The sequence below is a fragment of the Barbus barbus genome (assembly GCF_936440315.1).
Source record: "Barbus barbus genome assembly, chromosome: 24".
NCBI lineage: Eukaryota > Metazoa > Chordata > Actinopteri > Cypriniformes > Cyprinidae > Barbus > Barbus barbus.
Window position 1 is genome coordinate 23,101,644 of NC_136752.1, and position 26,648 is coordinate 23,128,291.

At 35.8% G+C, this 26,648-nt stretch overlaps 1 protein-coding gene and 1 pseudogene across 2 annotated transcripts in view; one reads left to right on the forward strand and one right to left on the reverse strand.

The window, feature by feature from the left end:
• Positions 1-3,830: 3,830 nt before the first annotated feature.
• LOC306843437 (proton-coupled zinc antiporter SLC30A2-like) lies at positions 3,831-12,806 on the reverse strand (the record flags this gene model as incomplete). Its single annotated transcript, XM_079374943.1, has 8 exons — positions 3,831-3,976; positions 4,760-4,894; positions 5,187-5,292; positions 6,278-6,497; positions 6,882-7,035; positions 7,459-7,605; positions 9,310-9,518; positions 12,727-12,806. 8 exons carry the CDS (start codon positions 12,804-12,806, stop codon positions 3,831-3,833), a joined length of 1,197 nt encoding a protein of 398 aa, XP_079231069.1.
• A 987-nt stretch (positions 12,807-13,793) lies between these two features.
• The window catches only part of LOC306844362 (uridine-cytidine kinase-like 1), a 29,871-nt pseudogene continuing 17,016 nt past the window's right edge, over positions 13,794-26,648 (forward strand). Inside the window, exons 1-5 of the transcript XR_013785986.1 lie at positions 13,794-13,910; positions 15,785-15,981; positions 18,341-18,447; positions 18,918-19,088; positions 21,363-21,434. The product of XR_013785986.1 is annotated as a uridine-cytidine kinase-like 1 (transcript). The remainder of the gene's footprint in view (positions 13,911-15,784; positions 15,982-18,340; positions 18,448-18,917; positions 19,089-21,362; positions 21,435-26,648) is intronic.

Here is a 26,648-nt window from a genome sequence, read left to right on the forward strand (position 1 = left end):
GTTCATGACACAAAATGCAGAACATGTCAAAAACATGACCGATGCTGTACCCTCTCACGCTCTGCTATTCAGTTTTGAACCTTCCATTAGGTTTAGTGCACCTGCATATGAAATTGATTTTGGATTTGTCATATTCATCTTACATTTTGAGTTGTGACGCTGTGTGTGCAATATTCAAACTAAGTGTCCGACTTATTCTAGTAAATAATACTATGAGGTTTTTCCACTCTCTTGTTGTATGACTAATGTGAATCCTATGTATTTTACTTTAATTGAGGAATATCTGATTATTTTCAAGAGATGTAAGGTTACAACCTTATGTTTAAAAATGCAAGTAAGAAGACATGTTCCTGGATCAAAATCTTTTGCTGGTCCTGGAACAACATTTTAATTAAAAACCCTTAAAATCTGAAGCATATGAACAGGTACTCCTGTTATGCAGTACATTTTCAGTACATGTATTTTAATCCTATTAAATAAAATATACTCATAATTTGTTAAGATGGGAATCATATTAGTTTTATTTTTAAATGCTTTTCGTATGGAGAAAGGGCTATTTATAAGGAAATATTTCGTGTCCGTTATTTTAATAATCAATTTATAGGTTTTCCCTTTAATTAGAGCCTTTCACAAAAGCTAATCTCATCATACAGGAAGTGAAAAACAGGGAAAGCGGTCAGTAGCCTATTCGCGATAGATTTGATTAATTTAGAAGACAGTTTTAGAAAATAATTTATAATACTGTTGCTCAATGAAATTTCGCGGGCGAATCCAGTCGTTAGGAATATCGTGCAAATGACGTTTCACCTGAGGTCACACAAATTCACTTGCTGACCAACAGAAAACTACTCTGTTAAGTGGTGCTTCATCTCTATTGACCATTGACAATGAAATTTCATTCATGTTATAAGTGGCTCAACTTCAGTTTTGCGACGCTACGAGAGTAATTGTTTTGCGCAAAGAAAAAAACAACATAATTTACTCAACCATTCTTCTCCCCCGAGTTATGTCTTCTGCCATTTTGGAGAGTACCTCCGAACGTATTTCAAGTAGCCTAATCAGAAAAAAATTACTCTCGTAGCGTCGCAAAACTGAAGTTGAGCCACTGATGTCACATGACTATTTTACCGATGTATTTACTACGTTTCTGGACCTGGGAACATTTCAGTTGTGTTGCTGTAAATGGAGGGTCAGATAGCTCTCCGATTTCATCAAAATCATCTTAATTTGTGTTCCGAAGATGAACTAAGGTCTTACGGGTTTGGAACGACATGAGGGTGAGTAATTAATGACAGAATTTTTATTATGGGGTGAACTAACCCTTTAATCCCTAGCAATGGCTATATATATATATATATCTATATACATATTTAGCAGCTAATCCCTTTAATAGAAATAGTTAAATGTACAGCATAACAGGAATGGCTCTCCTAATCACAGAAATTGTCACTGTGGTCCCTCTAAAAGTAAAAATTTTAATGCAGAGCCCAACATTATCAAAAATATACTGCTTATGCATTGGTCCTTTCATATTATCATTTTGTTCGCGCTCTCTCTTGTTGTATAAATGACTGTGATATTCACATTTAAAATATATATTCATTTTATCAAAACAAATAGACAAAATATAGATTTTAATGAATTTCAGTGAGATTGCGAGGTCCTTACGTCGATCATTTATGATGACTGGCCATTTGAATCACAGCCACTTAAAAAAAAACAAAGCAACCATGCAAAGCAAACCCTTAAAACTCTTTCACAACACCACAACAGATCACAATGGCTACATTTTATCAGCACACACAAGCTTTAAAACACAATAATCATCTGTCAAGTGTGTCTTTTATTAGTCTAAAATCATATTCTGTGTTCTATTTATATAAAATCTTCACATATAATGTAAATGAACATTAGTGCACATTTAGGGGCTCTAAAAGTTGTTACCAAAGTAAGAATTAAAAGAAAACAGTGGTTTAAATGGAAAATGTTTTTTAAAAGACATTCAGAAATCATGTGCTTCATTATTGTATGTTACTGCTATGACCTCAGTGTTGAACTACAGAGACATGAGAAACGTGTTGCACCACTTGCTGGAATGTCATAGAGTCATTGCGGCAGTGTGGCGGCACTGAGATCAGAGATAGAAGTCCTGTGCAAAACGTGTGTGTGTGTGTGTGTCACCGCAGACCACAGCTGGACAGAGCCTGAAGACATGAGAGTATGGAGGGTGTGAAGCATGCTTGACTTTGAGAAACCAGACTGACCCACAACAGCATCCTAGCAAGGTGAAGTGTGTCATTTCTGTGCCACTACTAGCGCCATCTAAGACGGCAAAATTAAGTCCAAACACTTTTTTTCTTCCACTCCTTTTTTTTTGTTGTTGTTCAAACTATGCTTAGAATGTAATTGTATTTACGATTACTATGTATGTACTGTATGTTCTACGGTTTTAATCAATTGGTGTGTACAAATATCTTTATTTTCATCAGTTTGTTCAAATAATGAGGCAAAAATTATAAAAATGATAGTTGATATTGCTACCACTTTGTTCATCACATTGGATGGAAGGTCAATTTAATTGCATTAATGCTGGAAAACAGTACAGTGCTCGGTTGTATACAGCATACAAATGTAGTCCATCAAAATATTCTATACATCCAGAAATTTGTTAATTAGGATGTTAGTACTACACTGCATGTATAAATCAGCAAGTGGCATCCACTTATATAAATATGGTATAAAATTGCATTTTATATAACTTTTGACAGTCTGATCAAATAATGATTCAGGGAAATGTTGATACAGTGGAAATGAAAACAGTAAAAAAAAAAAAAACTTTTCTATTTTAATTATGCTATTTATTAATATTTTAAAATGCAATTTATTCCTTTGAAGATTGGATACAGAGATCCAATCCAAGAGATTGGCTGCTGAAAATTCTGCTTCACCACTAATGAATTTGTTGGGATATCCCACAAATGTTTTACTTATTCTAATTTCTGGATTGTTACACACTTCACCTTTAATATCACTCTTAGTTTCATTCATCAGCCATTTGGTCTCCACTGTTCTTTCAAAGCCACATGAAAACCACAACAGCACCTTCACTATCGCAGCCAGTGAGGAAGAACAGAGTTAATCACCCGCTTGCTTTTGCAAATAGTATTGTACCATGAGACAAGACATTAGTGAGAGATCGCCAACAAAATCCATAATTACATTTGAACACAATCTCTTTTTAAGCCCTACAACAACATGCTGCAGTTTGGTGGACATTCACATTGATTACAGAACCATGCTGACAGCGGACACAAGGCGGGCTGGGGCATAATAAACCCTATTTTAATTGTTTTTAAGGAAGTCATGTCAATACCCATCTTTTACCCTCCCAAGACCACAGACAAGCAATTACAGTACACTTCTGCTGTAATGTACGATGCCAGCCAGCCGAGAAAAACCTTGCAAAGTCACAATAAAAAGGCTCACAGTGATGTCTCCAGGCCTCATATTTATGTGCTACTGTTCAATTCAGTTTATCTTTGCATACAGTATGTAAAACTAAACATCAACACATAATTTTAAAGCTATTCCTCCCATAAACCAATGCATTTTTGATGCTGAAGATGCACTTTTAAGATGGCACAGTGTGAAATCTCATTTTTTATTTCCTTAATTGATAAAAGTGCATTTGGCATGTACATATTCGTAATGATATGTAGATGATGCATTTGCACAGTGTTTCCATTTCTGGCTTGGACCCTCAATGAAGCTTAATATGTGTGCATACATTTTATACAGGCAGCCACCTCTCACCGATGCGCTTGGAGAACTTAGTCCATAGGGTCCTGGCACTGGGCGCAGTGGATCATGTCCTCGCAATAAGGCTCCACTTGAATGGTTGTGCAGTAAAAGCCAAATTTGGTCTGAAGGAGTTCAGTGGCTTCCTTTAAGACACTGTGAGGGTCAGCATTCTCCTCTAAAATGGGGAGGAAAAACACGGTTTAGCCTAAATAGATGATTCTGCACATTAAAGTTCATATATTTTTACATTTTAAAACGAATGAAAACATGAAATGCAAAAGGATTTAGGGTCATTCTCATTTGCCATTTGTACATAGAAATTGTAAGTGCCTAGAAAATTGGGAATTCAAGAATTACATTTGCATTTAATTCCATGATATGTGTCAACTCATTCCCCTATGGAAGCCTGTTTCCGCCACTGAATAAAAAAAAATTGACTTTTTTTTGGGCTTCCATATTCCCCCTTCCCACACTCATAAAAAAATAAAATAATTGACCTTGACCCAATATACTGTAAATGTAATCAACTAATAATAATAAATAAATAAATAGTAAAATATTACATTCAATTTGAACCACAGGGTCAAAAACTTCTTAATTTGTATAATAAATAAAAGACAGTAAAAAACGAATGTAATGGTAATGGAGACATGTAAATTGAAATTTAATATTCCTATTTTAAAAATATAAATGCTGTAATGTTTAAATCATAATAAAAAAAATGACAAAATAATGCAAATCTTTTAAATATTTAATTTAAAAATGTTTAATTTTACACGAATGTTTATTTTTATTTTAAATAATATATAAAAAATGATGTACTAAATAACATGTCCTAAGATGACACGAATGAGGCACAAAAAGGACACCTTTAACATAGCTTTTAACAAGACAAATGAACAGTTAAAGAATCCCAGTATAACCATGATGTGAAGCAGGTGTTATTTAATAAACTTACCAATAGCTATGTGAACAGACAGCAGACTCTGGCCAATGGTGAGAGCCCATAGATGTAGGCTATGCATGGCCTTCACTGCTTTCAGAGACAGTAGAACCTCCTTCACTGAATTAAACTCTATTCCTTTGGGTGCCCCTGAACACAGACACATGGCACTGAGTTTACAAGGATAGAGGGAAACCTTTCTGAGAAACTCATAGTTTGTATTTAAAAGGGATGTGTGTCATTTTCTTTTTCATTTTAATGTTTATTTTATTTTTATTTCATGTATTTTATTTGGGGGGGGGGGCTCTGTTGTTTTCACTTCGCCTTTAAATGCAAAAAATTAAACATGTATTATGCAACAAAAAATATACTGACATTGCATGCATATTTTAAGTGATTGAGAATAAGGTAACTAGTTAAATTATTAAATGAGAAAATTTACCCTCCATGAGAATGCGGAAGACATCTCTCAGGATGGTAATTGTGGTGCCCAGGACAAACACGGAGAAGAGGAAAGTACAAATGGGATCGGCTACTTTGTATTCTGGCTGCGTTAGAAGGTGGAGAGAGAAAGAGGGTACTGATGCATTAAAGAACAAAATCAGATGGTTCTTCGCAAAGTGTCAAATTGAATTAGACTACAAATGTCAGAAGAGTGCTTTCAAGAGTTGTGAAAAGAATTCACGTCCTCTTCCTTTCCAAGAGAATTGAATTTGATTACCTAAAAAAAGCATATACGCTACTGTCCAAAAATTGAGGGTCAGTAAGATTTTTAAAGGGTTATGATGTTCAATAAGGCTGCATTTATTTGATCAAAATACAGTAAAAAGAGTAATATTGAGAAAAAACAACTGAAAGTAACTTTTATTATTTCCGTATATTTTAAAATGGAATTTATTCCTGTGATGCCAAAGCTGAAATGTCACATAATGCTTCAGAAATCATTCTGATTTCCTGATTTCTTATCAATGTTGAAAACAGTTAATTATTTAGTAGAGACTGTGATACATTCTTTATCAGAATATAAGATTAAAAAGAACAGCATTTAAATATAATGGAAATAGAAAACTTTTTTAATATTAGAAATGTCTATACTGGTTTTACTTTAATATATTTAATGTCTTAATGCATTGTACTGATTAAAAGTATTTGTCTTTCAAAAAATCTAAAAAAAACTGACTTTTGGACATAAGTGTAAATAATTAGTTTATTTTCTTTTTCAAAATAATGAATAAATATACAGTAAATATTCATATATTTCATTAAACTTTCTCATCCCATTAAATAAGACAAAACAATTAAAATAATATAACTGACATTTATAAATTACTCTTACTCTGCATGATTCATCAGAGAACACTATTCTAAAAAAAAATACTGCCTGCAAAGGAAACAAATTTAAAATCCTTTAACAACACAGTTTATTCTGATTCATTGGCACGTGGAAGTTATTTGGACCGAATGCCATTGTTAAGGGTTTAAAAGAGGTAAGACACATTTTTAGGATAATTCTTTATGTCAGTGTTCATTTACCCTGAAGTAGATAATGATGGCGGCCACCATCACTCCAAAGCTCTGTAAGAGATCCCCCAAAACATGAATAAATGCTGCTCTGACACTGGTGTTCCCATGATTACCCAGGAGGCTGTGGGAGTGGCCATGGCTGACAGGGCTCATCCCGTTCTCATCAATCTTGTGGTAGCCTGAACCGTGACTGTGGAAGGTTGTGGAATGGTGTAGAATGTAGACCATTCTGGAATATAAACAATAATGCACACAAAAGCATATCAGTTTAACAAAATTTTAGTTTTACTGTTTCATTTTTTCAAATATCTGTACATTCCACAATTGCTCATTAAATATCGGAGTTCTGATTTTATTTCTAATATTTGAGATTCTATATAACAAAACTACATAAAGTTTGATGACAAATTTAGACAAAGCCTTGTCTGAAAGTGTGAAATAAACTTCTAGCATGATTTAGCATATTGCATGTTTTAGTGTGTTGCTAACACTGGTCTCAGAAGAAGCAGCAGCAGCAGCAGCATCTTCTATAGATTTGTCAAGCCAACATAATTATACCAAAACTTACTATTACAACTTTAGCTTCTTATAATTCCAGTGTCCGTCTACTCACATGATGTTGACCACGACTGCACAACCTGAGGTGATGAGCATCACATAGCCTTCGATTTCGTAATCATTTTTTACAACCCTCTCAATGGCAAGATACACCAGCACCCCAGTCACGATCCAGATGGACATCACAGATATCAGAGCTCCCAGAATCTCTGTGAGACGTTCATTTGAGACAAATATGGTTTGGCATCACAGCTGGATGTAGCAAAGTCTTAAAATCTGCTTTAAAGAATAGTAATGACTTAAATTTCAGTCTGCTTCTCATCCAAAGCTATCCCAGAACTTCAAAAGGTGTAGAATATAGCACAACAATAATGTATTGATTTTTTTCTGTGATATTTTTATGCTGATTTTGGTGCTTGACAGATAAATGTGTTCACTATGAACTTAATTTTCTCCTTGAGTACATGGAAAAAAACAACATATGGGTTAGGAACATCATGAAAGTGAGCAAAAATTTTTTTTTTTTAATTTCTTCATTGAAATGCATGATTTAGATTTACCATTTTCAACTTCAACAATGAATGTACAATTTATTTGATAGGATGGAGATGGACACTCTGGAATGGACTAACCTGATCTGTGCCAGCCAAAGTTCATTATCTTGGTTGGTGGTCTTGAGGAGATCCACAAGGAGAAAAGACTGACCATCATACTGCCAAAATCTGTCAGAAGGTGGGCTGCATCGGTCATAATGGCCAAGCTGTGGGCTAGATAACCACCTGCATCACAAGAACAGCAGACAAATAAATAACTATTGGAGAGATACACTCTTAAAAATAAAGAGTTTTCACAGAGATGCCAAAGAAGAATCTTTATTTTTAGGCATGTAGCTAGAGATCATTTGCTTTTATAATCCACAATAGAGTATTCACCATAAATGTTATTCATTATGAAATTACTTTTTTATTAAATATTTTATTTTTCTCTGAAAACAGTTTTGAAGTCAGGCACAAATGGCTTTAGAGAAAGCTTGCACAGCATAACACAGTCGTGGCGTTTGGGCAGTCATGGCCTAATGGTTAGCGAGTTGGACTTGTAACTTGAAGGTTGTGGGTTCGAGTCTCAGATCTGGCAGGAATTGTCAGTGGGGGGAGTGAATAACCAGCGCTCTCTTGCACCCTCAATACCACAACTGAGGTGAGACCCTTGAGCAAGGCACCAAACCCCCAACTGCTTCCTGGGTGCCACAGCAATATGGTTGCTGCTCCGGGTGTGAAGTGTGTACTTGGATGGGTTAAATGCAGAGCACAAATTTCGAGTATGGATCACCATACTTGACCCCATGTCACTTCAATTCATAAATCATTTGTAGTTTAAAAGAAAGAATGACTCATAATTATTTTTAAAGTGTACTTGGATTGTGAATGCTGACTTGAACTAAAAAGGTGCTGTACAGGCTGAACAAAACGAAAAAAAGCCTGCTTAATGCTATCACATTTAATATGAGTCAAGGACTGGTTTTGAGCCAGCATTTTTCAAGTAATATTGTGCTACAATGACAAATTGCTTGCTTGAGAAATGCAATCAGAGCATTTATTGTGAGGAGAACAACTTTGGCATTCAAAGACAAAGCAAAATAAATGGCTTGCATTGTCGTTTTATATACTACTAGTGTATATATATATATATATATAGTTACAAATTTGAAGAAATGTAGCATTACGTCACTTGCTCATCAATGGATCCTCTGCAGTGAATGGGGGTTGTCAGAATGAGGGTCCAAACAGCTGATAAAATCATCACAATAATCCAGAAGTAATCCACATGTCCATCAATTAATGTCTTTTGAAGTAAGCTGCATGTTTGATTTAAATTTTAAAACATTGCTTCTGGCCAAAATGAGTCCATAATCAATAATAATAACGTTTCATCTGGTGAAGAAGTCCATCACCTGTTGTCCTTTCACATCAAAATCTCTCCAACATATCAGTTTAGAATGGTTTTGAACTGTTGTAACCGGTTCACTTGTTACCGGTGCTTGATCTGTGCATATTTCCCTCCTGATTCAGACGAGTAGACTTTTTCACTTGAGAAAGCAATGGATGGATTTGTTTATTACTGGAGTGGTGTGGATTACGTGCATTATTGTGATGTTTTTATCGGATGTTTGGACTCTCATTCTGACGGCACCCATTCACTGCAGGGGATGCATTGGTGAGCAAGTACCATAATGCTCCAAATCTGTTCCGATGAAGAAATAAAGTCATCTACATCTTGGATGGCCTGAGGGTATGTAAATTTTCAACAACTTTTCATTTTTGTGTGAACTACTCAGTGGTAAAACATTGCCTTAACTTTGATGTGCTTTTAATGCAGTTACATTTATGAAAAGTCATGTTAGATTTATGCTAATTCTTCAAAAATTCTGACTTCATCATATTAGTAAACTCTATACTTTTTCCAAAAAGGCACAGTATTCTTACCTATAACTTCTCCAATCATGAAAATCAGACAGACTATGGAGGCGATGTACAGTTTCTTCTTTGCTATGAGTTTCTCATGGCTCTCATCGAATGCTGTTTTTTTTCCATGGCAATGTGTTCCAACGGGCCTCTTCAGCTCGATAGCACCAGCCATATCGCCATTTCCCAAAGGCAAGTTTGGAGAACATTCTTTGGAACCTGAGAATTCACTGTGAGAACAACACATAATGTGCAGTGACACCATTATAAATCAGCCATCACACAGACACTATAATACCTGTTTTTGGTTCTGTCTTATCAGGGAGTTATAGAAATAAAATGTGCAAACATCATATCATGTAAATCACCTGTGGCCCAAAATGCTGGGACCCAGCATTCCTAACAGATATATGTGTGTGTGTGTGTGTGTGTGTGTGTGTGTGTGTGTGTGTATATAAATAAATAAATAAATTTTAATTTATATTTTTTATTATATTTTATATATAATATAATTATATATAAAAATATTATGTATAAGTGCTTTGTAGAGGAAAATATTGTGCGTAAATACACAATGAGGACACAGATCAGTCTGAGTTTAAATCTACTGACATGGTCGGTTTTGGCCCTTCTGTGTTGTGTGTTGATGATAGAGACGCTATGATGGGGCTAATGGGGCGGAGAGCGCAATCTCGGTGCGCATGAGATAACCAGAGTACTGCATCACGCGCGCACGAGCGCTGCTGCTGAACGGAGGCAGTCAAGTGGAACACGGCGTCTGTTTAATCACCCCACCGGGACACAGACATGATACACTGCATGAGTTTTTTTTGTTTGTTTTTTTTTTCTTTTGTGCAGACATAGACCAGCAAGACTACATACATACTCTTTTTTTCTTATCTCCTAACACTGAAACTGAGCCTTTACTGTACTTATTGACTTCATAATCCGAATTCATTTGCAGTATGTAATAGTGCTGAAATTAGGAAGTGTGCAGAGATTTATTTGCATGAGAGATGTGAATGGAAACACTAATCATTTAAAAAAAAATAAAAAATCTGTTCCCAATTTTGAAAAGGAATATAAAAAACGCACCTTATTTTTTACACTTCCTAAATTCATATATTAGCCGATACATTAAGTTACGTTTCGTCTTATTTTGTAATCTTATATATTAGTCTGTTTATTTTTTTATAACATTTTATGTTTATTTTATGTGTATAGTTTTACCGGTGTTTTGGGTTTCATTTGTCAATTTACATTCATTCCTGGAGGAGTCATTTAGCCTATGCTACTGTAAATTTGTGTTTTTTAATTTTATTATTATAATGCTGGATGACAACCAATAGTTGTCGATATTTTCGAAAGTATATTAGTAGCCTTTAACATCTTGCTTGAAACGTCACCGTATTTTTATTTATTTATTTATTTTACAGTGAATTTCTGGCAACCGCAGCTGGCGTGCAGGTTTAACAGCTTTTATAGTATGTTCTAAACAATAAGAGTGTATGTCCCTCCTCTAATCTAACACTATTTCCTCTGAATGCATGAAATGCTCTTTAGTGGTAAGGTGCATATGGAGATGTTTACAGTTTGGCAGAAGGTTTTCGGCTGAAACATGCTGTCGATCTTGTGGCAGTGCAGTAGAGCATTACATCGGGGTCCTGCTTCAGAATCAGAATTAGAAACAGAAAGAGCTTTATTGTCAAGTGTGTTTATACACACACAAGGAATTTGTCTTGGTGTTAGGAGCTTCCAGTACAGAAGTACAAACATAGTGCAGACAAGATATAATTAAGGTAATAAAAACACTAATAATGAAGAGAATAGACAATAAATTGTAAATAACAACAGTAATAAAAATAAAAAATGTCCATAGACAGAACTGTGAATGTGCATATGTCTTATGCACTGATGAGTTGATAAAACATATCTCTATTAAACAGAATACCCACTGTCTGAGTAACAACACTTAATTCTGGATAGCACATACTTCTTAGGTGCCCTTGTACCATGTCCTTCGAAATTTGTTCAGGTGACCTGCTGATTTATCATACGTACTATTTTTGAAAATACCTTTTTGTTAATGTAATATGTCACCAAGCTAAGCAGATAAGTGATCCTTTATTTGTTTTTCAGCTTTCATCCATCTAAATTCATCCTGAATTTTCACTCAAGGCCACAATCCATCTAATGGAAACAGCAGCCTGTTCAATGCAATTCACTGCACACAGCTTCAAATTGATTTCTAAGGCAATATAAGTTATATTGAGCAAGTGTTATATTATAGTGATGATAACTATTGCCTGGCTTTTACTCATTTTATCGCGCAGTTTTAGATATGTTCAGAATAAAACTGCGATGAAATCTTCTATATTTACGCATTTTAAACGTAACATAATCGTACTGCTCCTCCATATCATGCTAAAGTCCACAAAAATGTAAAAGCTATTTTATATAGCCTTGGTAAAAAAAAAAATTGTGTGTTAAAATTATGTGTGTTAAGTCACAATATTAACAAGAGTATTTCCACCCATCTGCCTTTGCATTGAAAACATATTTTCACCTTCTTTTTTGTGTGTAATTGTCATATTTTCGTATTATTCATGATAAATGATAAATTTCGTTACGTGCCAGTACTCGAATTTATCTATTATTTATGCCTAATAATGAGCCAAAATTCTAAAAAATAAACATTTCGTCTTCTGACGAAAAATGTATTACCACCAGGACGCTGCTTATAATTATGAGTAATTGTGAGCATAATATTTAAATATTCATAAACATTTTTTTAACATGTATATGTTATCATTTCTGAGTTCACGTTAATATTAACAACAGAAGTGAATCTGTCCATGGTGCTGAACCCGTTATATCACCTGCTTGCTTTAGGATCATTTTAGTAGGGAGTGCAGAGGAAGAGAAAGGGTCTGAGTTTGATAACAATTATGTTTTTCATCTGATTTTTATTACTGTAAGAAACACAATGAAAACTTAGCCCATATGGAAGCCATGCTATGTAGACTATTCTTCCGCACACTAAACTTCCCTGAGGCCATTGCTCAAAAAGGCTGTCCAAAATGAACTCAAGCATAGATTTATTGTGATTTATAATTAAACATCTCACGCACTGCGTGCTTAACAAATGCACATTATAATTTAAGTCTGACAGATCTGTAATGTCGAGAGAATTTTGGAAAGATTTAGATATTTTCAATAAGACCTAGCCTAACTATTTTAAACTGCCATTTTATTATTATTATTATTATTATTAATAATAATAATTTATGTTTGATTCTCCATACAATGCTACATACAGATCAATTTTATAATTCTGATCATTAATTGTGCACCAATTTCCAGACCATGCATTTTTGAATCACACTAATATCTCCCAAATTATTATTATATAATTGAAATAGATTAATATATTTTTACCTGTTAAGTTTTAAGGAGTATATTTTGGCATTTCTTTCGTTGATGAGATGGGATTTCTCTGAAGACGGTGGAGGATCCATGGTCCTGTGCAGCTTCAGTGACCAGTGAAAAACGAATTAATACTAAACAAAAATATGCGTTTTTAATTAGACGGCAAAATAATAATTCTTCCAAGCCATTTTCGAAGGATTCAAGAAATGAGTGAAAGCACTCAATGCATCAGATCCACGGACAAGAGAAAACAAGCGTGCAGTCAGTAATTCCGATGCTGTATGCGGAGGGCAAACTTGGCTGTGGGTGAGATCGGATGCATCTGGTGCAGAAGAGTCCGGTCAACTCGTGCACGAATCTTATTATGGACAAGGCATGGTTATTCATATTCATGAGCTAAAGGTGGGCTTATAAAAGCAACGTCTTCATTAGAAATGTAATATTCAAAAGCAAGTCGTTCGCCATTGGAGAGCTACCAAGCAGCATCACCAGGACATAGTTAATAATTATGAGCTAATCCTTCGCTGTAGTAGGATTGGTAAAAGGCGGCCGCGCATGTTTTACGCGAATGAAGTCTGCCTAGTGTTTGGAACAAATCATGTGCTGCAAAGGGGTGTACATTTATGTAAAACAACTGCTGGTCAGTTCGAGGCGTTTTGGCCTACAAAAATGTAGAAAGGACGTCATGACGCACACAAACCGTCTCACACAGACATTGTTTTAAACGCTTAAGCTAAAATAAAATGTAAAGAAAGTGAGAGAATTGATCTCTTAACATTCAAATAAAATTTTTGGACTAATTGTAGCCTATTAGAATTTAGCAGTTTACACACACACCTCCCTCAGATTTAATTATTTTTTCGAAAATACATAAGTATATATTATAAAGAAACGTAATTAAACAAAATAACAAAAACGGTTAAATACAATAGTAATATGTAGCATTATATATATATATATATATATATATATATATATATATATATATATAAAAAAGCAAAAAAAAAAAGCAAAGCTCATTCGTATTACTACGCGCCAGGCGCCACCGCAAGCATGACGCAAACGCACTTCCGGACATGCGTTTCCGCTCGTTAGCGGCACACAAACATGGCGATGACAGTGAGCCAAAGTGATGTTCAGGTGCAACAGAAAGAAGGAGAAGAGGATGATTCATCGATGTCTAGATCCGACAGGTGAGTGGATCGAGTTCCCCTCGAGCTCTGCTAACGTGCTGGTGTGATTAATACGTGATCCCGTTAATAAATAAATGGCAGTGTCGGGTTGATCAGAGTCAATCGACGCGAGTGTTTACACAGTTTATCTGCTACTGTTGGTCTTATTTGGACAGGTTTAGCTCTAGAGCATACAGAATGAGCAGAACAGACGCGCTTGTGTTTCTGGAGCTGCTGGCGTGGCAAAAGCCATATGACGAGGGACTGTATTGCATTTACATTTAAAGCAGTTTCCTGATCTAATATATATACGACAGTATTACATATTTGTAATGCTAATAGTTCATATTGTCCACTTTTGTTGTCAAAAAGCAAAAAACATTGCTGAACTCTGTTGTTTATATTAAAGGTAATTGAGCATAATGTTTCAGTGTGTGTGTGTGTGTGTGTGTGTGTGTGTGTGTGTGTGTGTGACAGAAATATCGTATACACTAAATGTCAAACGTTTGGAGCAATTAACATTTTTATGTTTATGATTTCTTACGTTCGCCAACACTGCGTTTTATTTGATAAAAAAAAATACAGTAAAACAGTAATATTATGAAATTTAATTTAGTCATGTGATGGCAAGGCTGAATTTTCTAAAATGACTGTACCCAAGTCTTTGGTGTTTGGTGATGAGTTTTTGGCTCAAGGTCTACATTTAAAGCAATTAAATTACATTTAAATCAATAATTAATTTTTGTCCAAACTGTTGCTATAAAATTAGAAGCACACAATTCCCTAGAATATCATTATATGCTTAAACATTAAGGTTTTTGCTCATGGAAATTACTAAAGTAGTCAAACCTGTTCATTAGAAGGAGGTGTCCCAATACTTTTGACAATATCGTGGGTGTATATTAAATCTTAAAATTATTATGATTTTTTTTTTTTTGCATATTGTATTGAGCACTTGAGTATTAGAATGATCATGTGACACTGAAGACTGGAGTAATGGCTGCAGAAAAAAAAAAATCAGCTTTGCCATCACAAGAGAAAAATATTTTAAAACAGAAAGCAGTTATTATTAATTGTAATAATATTTCACAATGTTGCTTTAATTTTGTCAAATAAATGCAGCCTTGATGAGCATTAGATATGTCTTTCAAAAACATTTAAAATCATAATTACTCGAAACTTTTGATTAGTTGTGTATATTAAGTTAAAATACATATTTCCATTACTGCTTCACAACATTTCTAATATTCCTTGTATTCCTTTAAAAAATCCAAAGAATCAGCAAAATGTGTGCAACACATCACACCACCGACAATAGAATTTCATGTGAACTATGCTTAATGCATGTAAGCCTAGTCTGTGAGTCAAAGCAAACATCCTGACCTTTTCAGCACTGCCATTGTGTAATGGACTGTACTTCACATTGATGATTCATTAGCGTCAGTGAGTGTCCAGTGTCTGTCCATGTGATGAGAGCCTTACTCAAATGAGGCTCCAGGTTTGACTGAGCAGATGTGTGGCTTCCTGGACAGGATATAAAGAAAGGTCTTAGTCCCTCTCCCACACTAACAGAAAGCATCATATGAGCAGCTCTTTCTGAGGGCATCATAAAGACCCAGATTCCCTCAAGCTCTCTATGAAACAGTGTTTAATAGCTATGCTCGGGTCAGATGGGGCCGTTCATGATTTCAAAGGCATGTCTGATGGCAGTATGGACACTCACACTTACCTTTCGCTCTGTTCATTGATAATCGATCAGTTATTGATGATTGTTAATGGAGCCTGTGTGACATAAATTTTTTTTTGCATATTCTGTTTCCTAAATGGCTGTGGCTCTTTAAGCTAATCCTATTGTGTTTAACGTGCATTTATTTATTTATTTATTTTTGTGGTAGTGGCGAGGATTCTCTTGATGGCCTTATGACACACAGATGTCCCCTGACCCCTTCGCTGTCCCCACGGAAACGGACCACCAGCCAAAGCAAAACAGAGCCTCCACTTCTGAGGACGAATAAGAGGACAATCTACACCGCAGGACGTCCACCCTGGTACAATGTTACTGGGACCACCTTTAAAGAAGCTTTTGTGATAGGTACAACATACATGCATGCCTTCTATTTGATCACTACAAATCAGTCTTGTTATGAAAAGCACAGTGAATTATTACCAGCTTATGAAAACGTTGCACAATAAGATGTTTATCAAGAAAGTTAAGTGGATATATTTAAGGTTTCATATTGTATTAATACTTTATTATTTAGAGACTAAGAGATTAGTAAATTGGACAGTAATTGAATAAAAAAAAAGACTAATACAGAATAAATGATTTTATTATATATTTGCAGAATATTGACATTGCTTTCTCTACATTTGAGGCATGAACTATGCACTACAGTTAAAAAGGTTTTATTAAAAATGTTTTGAAATTAGCTTAAGACTTAGCTTAATTAAAAGTGATTCAGGACCAATCTGAGAGCAACTGTGAGCGAGGAAAAGACAAAAACTTTTATCTCAGTGAGGAGGCGGGGCTGACCCCGTTGCTATCTATGACAGTCTTTTGAAGACTGTGATTGGTTGGTTGTCCAAGAAGGAAATGAAAGGGCGCTTTTAAGAGTAGGGTCTGTTATAAGCCTTCACTTTGAAATTACAGGTGCAATTTTTGTCTGTCTCTCACATATATATTCTTTATTTTTTTAAGGTTCTGAAAGTGCTGTAATTCTTTGTGTGATCACTTTGCTTATAGAAGGTTTTGACAGACCCAAATCATCACTGCTGCATAGTTGCATTTTTCCAGTTGCTAAATATGTTAATGTAGTGATTATTTCCATTTCTGGCGCTATGGCATTCCTGCGCGGTTTCGTAGATGTTAGCGTGTCTCTAATAAGATCGGTCACAAACACGATCCCTTCTCGATTTAATGTGTAGCGTCTTATTAACTCACTGTCATGCATTGTGTGCAACACATTTCTTCTCCCTCTTCAGGTTTCGTCCATTTTCTCCACTGCTAAAGAAACTCTTAAGCCTCTTAAAAGTCCTCTTCCGTACTCCTAACAATTTTGGACATTAAGACCACTTTTAAGGATTAAGATGCTTTCTGAATTACTTTTCTCTGTACAAGGATCTTTTCTTTAATTTTTAAGAGGAAACACCCACATTTCCAATAATTTTCTTAGAATTTTGTTACTAGGAGCAACTCTTAGCGCTAAGATTTTTCATGAATTTGGGTCCAGAAGTTTATATATCTTAAAGCAAGGTTTAAATCTTTTGTGAAACTTTTTGTATTGAATGCCTGAAGGCTTACACTTTTATTTTTTGTGTGTGAGAATATGAGCTCTGCCAGGACTGAGCTCTGAGGTCATTAGTATGCAATCCATTACTCGCAAAGAGCCTGTCGTATGGGTTACAATTTCACACTTGGATGTGCTCCAGTCAATTATTCCTGTGAAAAAAAAAAAAAAAAAAAAGAAGTGTGATGTGGCTGTCGTCCCTGCTCGCTCAGTCAGAGAGAAACTAATAAATCCACCCAAGTGGACTGATCTTCCTTTAACAAAGGTCATAGGAACAGGGCGGCGAGAGAGGACGTAACAACACTGAAGCAGTTTTAAGTAACTTTAGTCCATATTATAACAAGACGCTTTTTGTTGTTCCCACTGGTGGTGCATCTTATTTTATATGGTGTTTCTTTATGGCCTTTTTGTCTGGAGACCTATCTGATACTTAAAACTTTAGAATCTGAAAATGTAGTGGTCAGCATAATGCCTCGCGTGACTGGCTTTACAGTTAGATGAGTTGTATAATCCGTTTTTCTTGTCTGATGAGCAGACTTTTTATTTTTGGATATATCCCTTTTTACTTTTAAGGTTGAAAAGAATTTAATAACCTTTATATATGAGCTTTATTTATTATAACATATTATAATATTTTGAGTGAGTGGCTCTGAAGTAATATTGTAAATTGCAACGAATCTGTAACCGTATTGTTATTTTTTTTCCATGTATATTTGGGGATTTATTTAACAGCCACTTTTTAATGAAAACTTTACCTTGATAAAATTCATGGCTAAATTCATGTTAATGTTAATTATGTCTATGTGTCTGTCATAATTAATGCATTGAATATTGCAAATTTTCCAATGCTTTTTGTGGGTATTTTCTGATTGAATGGATTCTGGTAACTATTGAATCTATTGATCTGTTATATATTATATTATATTATATTATTCGGTGGTTCTGATGTAATATTGTAAATCACAATGTAAATCAAATCTAAAACCTTGTTATTTTTTTAAACCTTAATAAAAATGAATACTTTGTCTTATGTGTACATTGCTTAACCTTTCAAATGTTACTTTAACATAGCTGCAAAATTTATGATTGTCGTGACAAATAGAAGTTTGCAAATATTGACTTTGTGCATTTTGAAAAAGCTGCAGCTTCTGTTGTGTACTGCAGGTCTCTGTGGAGGAAGTGCCTCTGGGAAAACCACTGTGGCCAATAAGATCATAGAGGCTCTTGATGTTCCTTGGGTTGTTCTGCTCTCTATGGACTCTTTCTACAAGGTACTTCACAATCGAGTTAAAGAAGACTCACCCTGAATACATCTGCTTTGAACTTCCTGTCCTTCCTGTTTAAGTGAGGAATTTCACTCCAAATCATTTTCATCAGTGGTATTATTGCTCCTAGTTGCATTTGCAGACCACTGTACCAGTTAAGTGCTTCAAATGGAACTTCTTCATGTAATCATTGAAGCATTAATATATTTTCCTCTTGCCCCATTGGATGTGCTGAAACCCTATAGGATCTACTCATCAATCCTTATTTGATTTAATGGCATATCCTCCAGCTTATTAGTGGTCTAATTAAGTGGTTCAGTCAGTCTGTTTCTCTCTATGGTGGGAAGTCTACAGGGCATGTTCATTGAAAAGTACCCCTTTTTATTGTCAAGCTCTACATTTCTGCACCACTGAACAAGTGTAATGTTCACTGTGTAATCTTATTTCAACTCTCTTTTTTTATTCCCGTCTTGCAGGTTTTGAGTAAAGAGGAGCAGGAGTTGGCAGCAAGAAACGAGTACAACTTTGATCATCCTGATGCCTTTGATTTTGAGCTGCTGGTAACTGTGTTGAGAAAACTGAAAAAGGGCAAAAGCATCAAAGTGCCAGTGTACGACTTTACCAGTCACAATCGTCGCAAGGAGTGGGTAAGCATGTGATTGTCTGGTTAGTTTGCATGAGCCTGTATAGATGGCTTACTACCTTGTTTTTTTTCCTCCAGAATAAAGCTATGTAGTTTCTGCATCCCTAGCTTTACCAAAGCAAAATTGCAAAAATAATTTGGATGCTCGAAACATTGGGTCTCAGGGGAAATAAACCTACAAACAGTTTACTTACAGTTGGCGTATATTTTTAGCATAGAAAAATACTCTAGAGTAAAGGTCATTGCACACCGAGTCTGAAATGTTCGTATGCATTTTTCGTATTTGTTATCCTAAAAATTTGTCATGCACAGAAACCTTGCACACTGAGTCCGATCGATGTGTATTAATTTAATCCGTTGCGAAAAAATTCACAAAACGGTACTAAATGGAGTCTTCAAGCATTGAGGATGAAGGAGCAGTGGGATTATCACGGGCGATTAAGTTTACTTCAGGATGTCAGTGGCAGTTTGATGCTTTGCTGGCGATACTAGAGCCACATTTTTGTTACCAAATTTCACCAATTTATGTGAACTTAGTGTGCAAGGATCTTTACAGTGTTTTGTGTTGCGAGATTAAGTAGATGAACTTGACAATCACAATTCTGGATTTCGTTCGCTTGTACAGTGGCTCTGAATTGTCAAAACACCTCACAAAATGCTTGCTACGGATGCGAAAAACGCAAAAATCGAACCCAGTCCGAATTTGTTTTATGACAGACGAAAGTTTTGGAGGTAGTGTGTAAATGTGATTGACACAACGTGAAGTCATTATTTATTTATTTAGTTTTTCAACGTGCGAAAATTTCAGACTCAGTGTGCAATGACCTTAAAGGGCACCTATTATGCCCCTTTTTACAAGATGTAATATTCGTCTTGGGTGTCCCCAGAATGTGTCTGTGAAGTTTCAGCCCAAAATACCCAACAGCTGGAAAATGTAATTTTTGGGGTGTGTCTAAAAAAGAGCTCATTTGGAGTGTATCGCTTTAAATGCAAATGAGCTGCACACAAGCGTTTTCTTTTTTTATGACGGACGAAACCTCCGGAGGCAGTGTGTAAACATGATTGACAACATGAGGTTGTATTTATTTTATTTATCTTTTAACGTGCAAAAATTTCGGACTAGTATTTCAGACTCAAAGTGTGCAAAGACCTTTAAAGGGCACCTATTATGCAAAATCCACTTTTACATGGTGTTTGGACATAAATGTGTGTTGGCAGTGTGTGAACACACCACCCTACAATGATAAAAATCCTAATTTTTTAATCCCCTTTAAACCAAGTCAGCCTCACTAGGCCTGCTGTTTTGATTCTCATGCAGTGTGGCGTCACATTGTGTGGGGCCGGGCCATGGGGGTTGATTGACAGCCCTGTATTGCCATAGTTTCCGCCCTCAGCAGTTGTTTGGCTTCCCATACGTACGGCTAGGAAAAATCACAAAAAAAAATCCTGGAGGGACTGTTTTTTACTGTGAATTAATGTTAGATTAATTTACTAAATATTATAACTGTTATTATCTCTTTATAGATTTAATTTAACTCCAAAACCCAACACTCTTATATAGCTGTCAAATTACACTCTTGCATTCTTAACTGAGAACAATGTTTATGGTTGCTTTTATTCTTTATAGGCAATTTGCAATTTCATGCCTGAAATAAAGCAGTAGCAGTAACTACAGTTACTTTAGACATGGTATTTATGATTCTTTAGGAGCTGCACTGCTTTTATTATCTTCCTAAAATTTAAGGAAGATCACATTTTTCCTCTGTATTTAAATGGGTTGTAATGTTAGTGAGCGATAAAGGGAGATCTCTGGCTCTGTGGCGTATACAGGCCACTTGTGCTGCTGATCAATTCCCGAATGAGAGGCCATTGACGGGAAGCCTCATGGTAGTGCATCTGTCTTAATGGGATCATGACACCATCAGGGTTCCCCTCATTCTGAAGCAGGGGAGCATGGAGGAAATGCATCACCGCACACTTCCACAGTCTCTTCCTACACTGCCTCCGTTTATTAACATCATATTTGAAGTGGAAAATAGTTTAAGGCATTTTCTGGGCACTTTGTGTACATTGTTTTTGTCTAGTTTAAAGAGGTTTTTTTGAAGAAATTAATTCTTTATATGCTATAATTAATTAATTGACTATTTCATCAATGCATTTTTACTTTTTCTGGTAATTCATTATTTTATTTTAGGTTAGACTGTAACATCACATTTTCCTATGGTGTTTTTTTCCCCCCTGGTCCTTTAATATTCTCTGTTTATGTTCCTCTCTTCAGAAAACTGTCTATGGGGCCAACGTTGTGATATTTGAGGGAATCTTGGCTTTTGCCAACAAGGAGCTTTTAAAGGTAAGCCTCATATATTAAACTTGTCACACTGGACATTATAAAAAAGTCTCAGCTATCAGCTTTAACTGTGGTTTATAATATCACAAAGGGCTTTCAGTAAAAGATAGAAAGAGAGGAAGAATAATGGAAAGCTTCATAGCCTGAAATATAGAAGAGTATCATGAGAGTCATAAAGCAGAGAGGAAAAATATAAGGTCAAGATAAGGTGTAAAAGATAAGGTCAAAAGATAGAAAGATAGCTTTGTAATGATAGGAAGAGAAGGCAGGGAATATTATCTATTTTATATTCTCACAGATTAGTTATATTAGATTGCTGTGCTCTACTGTGTCTAGACTGAAGAAAATTGTAAAAAAAAAAAAAAAAAAAGATCTGAGTAGCTTATATTATGGAAAATCTTACAAAAAAAATAGGGATTTAAATTGAAAGCATGCAGGATGGTTTTTGATGTTGGAAAAAAAAATGTTTTGTCCGAGCATCTCTGTCTCTCTCATATACATGAATACTGGTTAATGATTAGCTAGATAAGGAGTTCTAGTTGTCTCTTCTATTATTTAAAGGAACAAATGCATCTCTGGATGAAGAATAGATATGTAAAATCTTGTTCCTAAAGCCTGGTCCCATTGAAACGGCACAAGAAGTCTGTCCTCTCCTTGTGTTCTTTTCCTCCTGCATCCTTTTGTTTTCCTCACACAATGAAGATGACGGATTCTTCTCTCTCTCTAATGGTGAAGGTGAAGAGCAGCCACAGGAAGTGAATAGGCGGTGTTTATCCACGCCTGCATTAACGGTTCCCATTGCCGGGTTTCGATTCTTCCCTGCGCGAGGTGTCCGGAAATCTATACAAATTAAAATGGGAGTTATTGTGTACGCATTGGCAAAGCAGTTAATTCTGGCGTGATTTACGAGCAACGTGCAGCAGATGTGCCGCAGAACGAATGAAACTCAACAAACGGTAGACGTCATTCGGCTAATGAATGGATCAGGGTTTTCAGTTTAACTCTTTCTCATTGTAGGTCTTTGTGAATACTGTGACAGCTCACCTCCGTTTTCATTTCAGGAAGCATGAGCTATGACTTCCTGTCCTTTAAAACTTGATATACACTTGACCATTCACCCCATTCATGTGTGTTTCTTGCACGCCTGCACACAAAGTCTTATAAGTTATGCCTCATCGTGTTGGCAGGGCTGCTGGCACTGCTGTTTAAGGGTGTTGGATTGTTTATCGTTACCCTGAAATTTAATGCCTTTGCCATATCATGTAGGCTCACTGAATGATATCCATTTTCAGCATCAGTGTCAGCACCAGCGGTACATCTTGGCTAGTTGGCGTCATGCTACATTACATTGCTTTGATTGATCCTGACTTCCCCTTTGCTGAGCAGCTTTTTTAATATTTCCTCTCTGTTCGCTCTGTTGAGAGATCTGATACGTGTTTTCAGTAACAGGAACCGTCGAGGAGAAACAGTAGTAGGTCCTGGACAGTTTGTGTCTACCCTGCAAGATTTCATCAATTTCAGCTGGAGAATAATGAGGGTTATTAATCAATGGTATATGCTTCTGTTTTTCTTTCCTTCTCAAATATTGTAGTTAAGCAGCAAATTCTAGATGAAGAACTACATTACTTTTCTGAAGTTTGGGGCTGGTGAATCAGTTTTTTTATTTATTTATGTTTTTTAAAGATGTTTCTTATGCTCATAAAGGCGAAAATGCATTAAAAGTGTAAAATATTACGTTTTAAAATAGTCATTTTAATGTTTTAAATTGTAATTTATTCCTGTGATGGCAAATCTGAGTTTTCACCATCTTTACTTCAGTCCTAAGTGTCACGTGATCCTTCAGAATCATTCTAATATGCTGATTTGCTACTCAAGAAACAATTCTTAATATTATCAACGTTGAAAAAAAATTTTTTTTTTTTTTTTGAAACCATGATGCATTTTTTCGTAGCTATTTGGATTAATATATGGTTCAAAAGAACAGCATTTATTTTAAGTAGAAATCTTTTGTAACATTATGGCCCGGTTTCACAAACATGGCTTAGACTAAGCCAGGATTAGGCCATAGTTCAATTAGGACATTTAAGTAATTTTTATAAACATGCTTAGGAAAAAACATTACTGGTGTGCATCTTGAGACAAAACAAAGGCACTGATATATTTTAAGATCAGTCAGTGCACGTTTATTTCAGTTGAAACAGCTCAGACTTACATTTTAGTCTAGGATTAGGCTTAAGCCTTGTCTGTGAAACCAGGGGTATAAATGTCTTTACAGTCACTTTTAAACAACTGAATACATCCTTATTTTTATTTAGTTAAGGGGCAAATCTTAGTGACCTCAAACTTTTAAATGGTATTGTACACTACTCATAATCCTAAAGAGAAGCTCCAGACACCACAAAAAAACTACAGCAGAAAAATGTGTGTGCATTTATATATTAACAGTGTTAACACATTACAAGTAACGCGAGTTACGTACTAATATTCATTTTTTCAAGTAACTAGTAAATTTTAATTTACAAGAAAATATCTGAGTTACTTTTTCAAAAAAGAGTTACTTTTTTCCCCATTTATTGACTGACAGTGCGCTGCGTGAACAGTGCTGTTACTGTAGTCCTATACTAAATGTGAATGTGCATTAATTCATCCCACTCGCAAAAAACAGATTTAGTATTCATCAAAATGAATTAAAACGGTGAAATGCAAACTCAGAATATGATGCAAACCTGCAATGATTAAATGTTAAACAACACAAATGTATCTAATCCTATTATATTAACCAATGTCTTTGCTGCTGACCTTTTGATGATCCAGTTCAACCATACTAAGAAAAAAAAAAGACTTTAGATAAACTAGCAATTGTGCTTCATTGTTTTTTTTATTGCTGAAGAGCGTGTTGAACCTTCTTCTCCTGCGTTCTACTGTACAGACGTGAATATACTGTTCCTTCAGCCTGAGGTTTATTCATTACACTTTTTGGTGTGAAAGTGCTTTTACATTTGCTATAATTAGAACTTCTTGTATTAAAATATGCTGGGGAAGTCGTGGCCTAATGGTTAGAGAGTCGGACTCGTAATCCAAAGGTTGCGGGTTCGAGTCTCCGGCCGGCAGGGATTGTAGGTGGTGGGGGAGTGAATGTCCAGCGCTCTCTCCACCCTCAATACCACGGCTGAGGTGCCCTTGAGCAAGGCACCGAACCCCCAACTGTTCCCCGGGCGCCGCAGCATAAATGGCTGCCCACTGCTCCGGGTGTGTGTGCAGGGCTCCAGACAAAAAAATCGAGTAAGGAGCCATTGGCTCCTATAAAAGAAAAACTTAGGCGCCAAATTATTTTTTTAGGTGCCACAGAATAAAAGTGGTTTATTTTATTATTATCATTTTATTTTTCCCCCCTATTTTAACATTTCAATCATTTTGTCATGTGTTTATGTCTTATCTTTTCTAGGCTTTATCAGCATTTTAATCCATCTTGTAGATGATCAGGTCGACAGGGGGACTAAGGTTCACTTAATGTGTGAATTAAATGTCTTTTACAACTTGAAATATACAGTCACAAAGAATTGTTCGTTACACAGAATCTGTACCATGGACCATAAGCATCACTTGGCCACTGAGTGCAGTGCATCCTATAAATGTTGTCACGTCTTTCACACATTCAGTCTGTTTTTCTTCATTAGTAAAATGCAATTTTATAGGAGGAGTTGAATCATGTACAACAGAATAAGTAAAAATATTAATATGCAACAGCGCATGAATATAGCAAAACGCTCCTCTTTATAGTTATTTTTCTAGCTGACTGATGAGTTTATGGACACTGAGTGGTTATTCTGAGGTAAATGTATTACAATGCAATGTTTACAAGCTTTATACATTTCCTCAGTTTGAAACAATGAGCTTTTACATAAAACATTTCAGTAAGTTGTACTATAGGCTTTCTTATTGCCTACCTTTTGATCATGTTCATTTCATACTATAGTAGTAAATCGAAATATATAATGGGTTCACTTGCTGCTTTAACTGAGGTGCTAAAGAGATCGCGCCTGAGCATTAAGTGCGATACTCTCCGCTCGCGCGATCCGGACGCATACACGGACCGTGTGGACGCGGGGTACTGGTGTTTATATTACCGAAAGTGTGCGCTTGTGGTCCGCATTAAAGAGCACCCAAACCGCATCATTTGAATTTCGTAGCATTTTAAAGCTGATACTTTGTTTATTAAAAAGTAAGACAGCACAAAGCTTTTTGCGATTACTGGATGGCAAGTGCGCTTCAAATAACAGGAAATCCATGCATTAACAGAACACAGCATATAGACTAAGATCTCGATAAGAAGATCGACCGGACAAGTGTAAATGCATCTGGTTGTTGAAACCACATATGGTAATTTTACTCCTCCCATAATATTAAAATAATAGATGTGTGAGAGCGTTTTATAGGCTATATGGCATGTTATAGTCAGATATGACAGCGCAATGCAACACGCATCACCGCGGATGAGTAGCGGAGTATTTCTTCAGCAAGCGACGCGCAAACTGAATGAACCTGAAAGTAAGTCGCAGACGCTCAACACACAATCTTCTTCATTAAAAGTAGCGAGACTAGCCTATCTTTCCAGTGCTGATGCCGCGCGCTCTCTTGATATTGAAATTAGCTGATAATTAATAAAATTATCCATTGCTTTCATTGACGTGAACTCCGTTATATTTGCATATGAAGCGGGAATTGAAGAACGGATTTATATCCGTTTTGCGAAGACACATTTATGTGGCCAAGTGTAAATGGGGAAACGTTTTAACAAATCATATAGATATCCGATCAGAGAAAATGCATGAAGTGACCAGGTGTAAACAGGCTCTTTCAGGTCTCTCTCACTGCGTTCAGCAGACTGTGTGGGGCAGAGACGAGGACTGTTTGAAACTCTTTTCCAGTAAAACTTTGATGCGCATCGTCTTATGTAAGTTTAATACGTGAACATAACAAAAGATGTGAGCGCAAAACAATCGGGAAAAAAGTCCTTTCATGCAAATTATATATAGTCGCCAGTGGCGACCTCAGCAAAAACTTCACTCGCAAATCAATATTTTTGGTCGCAAATGCGACCATTTTAGTCGCAGTTTGGAGCCCTGGTGTGTGTTCACTGCTGTGTGTGCGTGCACGTTGGATGGGTTAAATGCAGAGCACAAATTCTGAGTATGGGTCACCATACTTGGCAGTATG